This window comes from Nicotiana sylvestris, chromosome 9 (assembly GCF_000393655.2).
Source record: "Nicotiana sylvestris chromosome 9, ASM39365v2, whole genome shotgun sequence".
Lineage (NCBI taxonomy): Eukaryota > Viridiplantae > Streptophyta > Magnoliopsida > Solanales > Solanaceae > Nicotiana > Nicotiana sylvestris.
In genome coordinates this window covers 118,600,033-118,604,617 of record NC_091065.1, presented here as the reverse complement: position 1 = coordinate 118,604,617, position 4,585 = coordinate 118,600,033, and the positions used below count along the sequence as shown (strand labels likewise).

The following is a 4,585-nucleotide window of genomic DNA, read 5'->3' as shown; positions in this document are numbered from 1 at the left end:
CCGGTAGATGGAAAGCTTACCCAAACACCAACCGGTACGGAGACATACCAATCAGAGTCTCGTAAGCAGTTCTATAAGCCCATAGAACATCATCTAATTTCTTTGACTAATCTGTCCTATTTGAATTAACCGTCTTTGACAATATACTCTTGATTTCCCTGTTTGAGATTTCAACTTGGCCACTCGCCTGAGGATGATAAGGAGTAGAAATTTTGTGATTGACACCATACTTACAAGCAAAGTGTCAAAAGCTCTATTACAAAAATGAGACCCCCCATCACTTATGATTGATCAAGGAGTGCCAAACCTAGTAAAAATGCTCTTTTTGAGAAATGCAACAACACTCCGGGCTTCACTGTTGGGCAAAGTCACGGCTTCAACCCACTTTGAAACATAGTCAACTGCCACTAGAATGTATGTGTTCCCACAAGAACTAACAAATGGGACCATGAAATCAATTCCCCATACATCAAAAATATCAACTTCAAGAATGGTATTGAGAGGCATCTCATCTTTATTCAAAATTTCATCCGCTCTTTGACATTCGTCGCATCTCTTCACAAGTTCACTTGCATCTTTGTACAAAGTTGGCCAAAAAAACCCACAACTAAGAACTTTTGAAGTTGTCCTTGCCCCGCCATGATGGCCACCATAGGGAGAGGAATGACATTCCTCTAAGATACTCAATTGCTCCTCCTCTAGGACACACCTTCAGATCTCACCATCCATGTAGATCTTGAACAAGTACGGCTCATCCCAATAGAAGTCCAAACTATCCTGTTTGAGCTTCTTTCTTTGATTAGAAGAGAGCTCATATGGGGTTATACCAGTCACAAGAAAATTAGCAATGTCCGCAAACCCTGGCATACCATTCATCGACACCGAAAGGAGTTGCTCATTGGGAAATGAATCATTGATCTCTAGGCCATCACGAGGCCTCCCCTCCTCCTCCAAGTGAGACAAGTTGTCTGCCACTTGGTTTTCACTACCCTTTCGGTCCACAATCTCCAAATCAAACTCTTGAAGTAACAAGACCCATCACATCAGCCTAGCTTTGGAATCCTTCTTTGTTATCAAGTATTGGAGTGCGGCATGATTGGTATGAACTATGAACTTGGTGCCCATGAGATATGGCCGAAATTTTTCCATTGCGAACACAATATCCAAAAGCTCTTTCCCAGTCACCGTGTAGTTCACTTGAACATCATTCATTGTCTTGCTTGCATAGTACACCGGATGAAACATTTTGTTCACTCTTTAACCCAAGACCACCCCAATTGCAACATCACTCACGTCACACATGAGCTCAAAAGGTAAGCTCCAATTGAGTGCGGTAATAATAGGAGTGGTGGTCAACTTGTGCTTGAGAAGTTCAAAGGCTTGCATACATCTCTCATTGAACACAAACTTGGCATCTTTTTCCCATAACTTGCACAAGGGATTAACTCTCTTTGAAAAATCTTTGATAAATCTTTGGTAGAACCCCGCATGCCCAAGAAAACTTCTAACTCCCTTGACTGAAGTAAGGAAGGGAGTCTTGAAATCACATCAATTTTTGCTTTGTCCACCTCTATACCATGATTTGAAATTTTATGCCCAAGAACTATGTCCTCCTCAACTATGAAGTGGCATTTCTCATAATTAAGCACAAGATTGGTTTCTTCACAATGGGCCAACACTCTAGAAAGATTTTTCAAACATTCATAAAATGAGTTACCCACAACAGTGAAATCATCCATGAATACCTCCAAAATATATTCCACCATATCGGTGAAAATGGCCATCATACATTGTTGGAATGTAGCCGGTGCATTACACAACCCAAATGGCATCCTAGAAAATGCAAAGGTACCATATGGACAACTGAAGGTGGTCTTCTCCTGATCTTCAGGAGAAATCAAGGTTTGGTTGTACCCAGAATACCCATCCAAGAAACAGTAGAAGGCATGCCCAGCAAGTTGATCTAATATCTGATTAAGAAAAGGCAATGAAAAGTGATCCTTGGGGGTCACTTTATTCAACTTGCGGTAATCCATGCACACCCTCCACCCGGTGACGGTCTTGGTAGGAATCAACTCATTTTGTGCATTGGTAACCACGGTCATACCACCCGTCTTCGGTACATATTGCACCAGCGAAGTCCAAGAGCTATTAGATATGGGGTAACAACCCCGACATCCAACCACTTGATCACCTCCGTTTTCACAATTTCTTGCATTGCCTCGTTCAACCTCCTTTGATGTTCCAAGGAGGGCTTTGCATCATCTTCCAGAATAATCTTGTGCATACAGGATGCGGGGCTTATCCCTCGAATATCAGCTAAGGTCCATCCAATTGCCTTCTTCCGCTTTTAGAGCCCCGCCAATATGGCATCAACCTTCATGTTAGTAAGACAAGAGGAAAGAATAACTGGCAAAGTTGAACTAGGGCCTAAGAATTCATACCTAGGTTGTGGAGGCAACGACTTCAACTCCAACACCGGAGGTTCCTCGATTGAAGGCTTTATTGGTGGGATCTTCCTATTCTCTAGATACAAAGAGAGTTTTCGAGGCTCATAACAGTAAGAGCCCATTCCATGTAAAGCATTCATGCACTCCAGTCGGCCTTCATCCTCATTTACATCAAGATTCAACAATACCATCTCGAGAGGGTCTTCCAAATTGATCATTGCACTAGTATCATCAACAATAACTACCGTGACAAGATCCACAAAAGAGCATACTTTAGAATTGTTGGGTTGCTTCATTAACTTGCACACATGAAAGACCACTTTCTCGTCACCCACCCGGAAGGTGAGTTCCCCTTCTTCCACATCAACTAAGGCTTTCCCAGTAGAAAGGAAAGGTCTACCAAATATTATTGGAACCTCATAATCTACATCACAATCCAAGATCACAAAATCAGCCGGCAAGATAAATTTGTCCACCCGGACAAGAACATCATCAATTATACCCAAAGGTCTCTTCATTGTTCTATCCGCCATTTACAATCTCATGGAAGTCAGCCTCGGTTTCCCAATACCCAAAAGTCTTGAAAACTGAGTAGGGCATCAAGTTGATACTTTCCCCCAAATCATATAGAGCCTTAGCAAAGTTTTCACTCTCAATGGTGCAAGGAATGGTGAAAGCACGGAGATCTTCTAGCTTCGGGGCCATTGAGTGTACTATTGAACTAACTTGATGGGTCATCTTGATAGTTTCACAATCCATGGATCTTTTCCTTGTCACCAAATCTTTCATGAATCTAGCATAACTCGGCATTTGCTCTAAAGCCTCCACAAAAGGCACATTAATGGATAAGCTCTTCATCATGTCAATATACTTCTTAAACTAATTCTCATTTTATTGCTTCGCAAGCCTTTGAGGATAAGGTGGAGGTGGCCTTGACAAAGGAGCCTTGGCTTTAGGCACAACTGTTTCCGGCATGTCTATTACGTGTTCCCTAGATGGGTTCACGTCATTCTGAGTTTCCACCTCGACATCTTGGATATCAATCCTCACTTCCTCATTCACGTTCTCATCAATCACATTCTCAACCACCAAAGGAATCTCATCTTCTTGCAACTCAACTTCATCACTCAAAATTTCTTTTTGCTTGGAGGCATGCACATCACCGCCTTGTCCACTTCTTATAGTTACCACCATAACATGCCCGGAATTGTTCCCACCTTTCGGGTAATTAACTACCGTATCACTAGGTAGAGCCCCCTTAGGACGAGTATTCAAGGGTTGTGAGATTTGGCCTAATTGAACCTCCAAGTTTTCGATTGAAGTATTGTGGGAATCCAACTGAGCATTAGAGTCCGAATTCTTTTTCATCATTTGTTCAAACATCACTTCAATTCTCCCCATTTCATTGTTAGAAGAACTAGGACCTTGAAATGGAAATGGGGGTGGATTGTTCGGTTGTTGATACATTGAGGGCCTTTGAAAGTCTTGCCCCCATTTTCCTTAGTTGCCATTGTTCCAACCACCCTGATTGTTGTTTCCACCCCAGTTGTTGTTGTTGCCACTCCAATTACCCTAATTGTTCTGATTATTGTTCTGATTGCCCTAATTGGAATTTTGGTTGTTTTTCCCCCAATTACTATTCCCTTGTTGTTGTTGATATCCCCAATTGCCTTGGGGTCTCCATTGTTGTTGGTTGGAAGAATTGCCCATTTGGCCCTGATAATTGTTCACATATTGCACTTCTTCATTCTGCCCATCATAACCATCATCTTGGAATCCACCACTATCATTGTCATATTGATCCGAACTCCCTTGGTTTTGTTGACCTCTTTGTCTTCTTTTGTTCACTAACATGTTGACACCCTCCATAGCATTTACTTTGCGTGGATTTTGAACCTACTGTCACTGTGCCTTTGCTAGCTAGTTCATTGTTGTTGTCAGCTCTGCTATTGCTTGCCCATGATCATGTAGCTCTTTTTGCAAGTGAGTGACCATGGGGTCACCCTGTTGCACATTGGCTCTACTTTGCCAAGCGGAGGATGTGTCACCATCTTATCAAGAATGTCACAAGCCTCATCATAAGACAGCTTCATAAAATTACCCTCGGCAAGTTGGTTCACTATGCACTAATTTGT

At 42.2% G+C, this 4,585-nt stretch overlaps 2 protein-coding genes across 2 annotated transcripts; both read right to left on the bottom strand.

Moving 5' to 3' along the window:
- Nucleotides 1-291: 291 nt before the first annotated feature.
- Nucleotides 292-2,287, bottom strand: LOC138878121 (uncharacterized). Its single transcript, XM_070157782.1, has 4 exons — nt 2,108-2,287; nt 1,853-1,970; nt 723-1,019; nt 292-575 (listed from the first exon to the last, which is right to left on the bottom strand). The coding sequence occupies exons 1-4, from the start codon at nt 2,285-2,287 to the stop codon at nt 292-294; spliced, it is 879 nt and encodes a 292-aa protein (XP_070013883.1).
- A 63-nt stretch (nt 2,288-2,350) lies between these two features.
- LOC138878120 (uncharacterized) lies at nt 2,351-3,311 on the bottom strand. The gene is made up of 2 exons (XM_070157781.1): nt 3,062-3,311; nt 2,351-2,874 (listed from the first exon to the last, which is right to left on the bottom strand). The coding sequence occupies exons 1-2, from the start codon at nt 3,309-3,311 to the stop codon at nt 2,351-2,353; spliced, it is 774 nt and encodes a 257-aa protein (XP_070013882.1).
- Between the last annotated feature and the right edge of the window lie 1,274 nt (nt 3,312-4,585).

Coding starts and splice junctions, on each gene's coding strand:
- LOC138878121 (XM_070157782.1), bottom strand. CDS start 2,287: ATGCACAAGATTATTCTGGAAGATGATGCAAAGCCCTCCTTGGAACAT. Junction 1,971..2,107: donor ATATGTACCGAAGACGGGTG/GTATGACCGTGG, acceptor TTTCTTAATCAG/ATATTAGATCAACTTGCTGG. Junction 1,020..1,852: donor CACCTTCAGTTGTCCATATG/GTACCTTTGCAT, acceptor TGTTACTTCAAG/AGTTTGATTTGGAGATTGTG.
- LOC138878120 (XM_070157781.1), bottom strand. CDS start 3,311: ATGATGAAGAGCTTATCCATTAATGTGCCTTTTGTGGAGGCTTTAGAG. Junction 2,875..3,061: donor TCTATATGATTTGGGGGAAA/GTATCAACTTGA, acceptor ATTGTGATGTAG/ATTATGAGGTTCCAATAATA.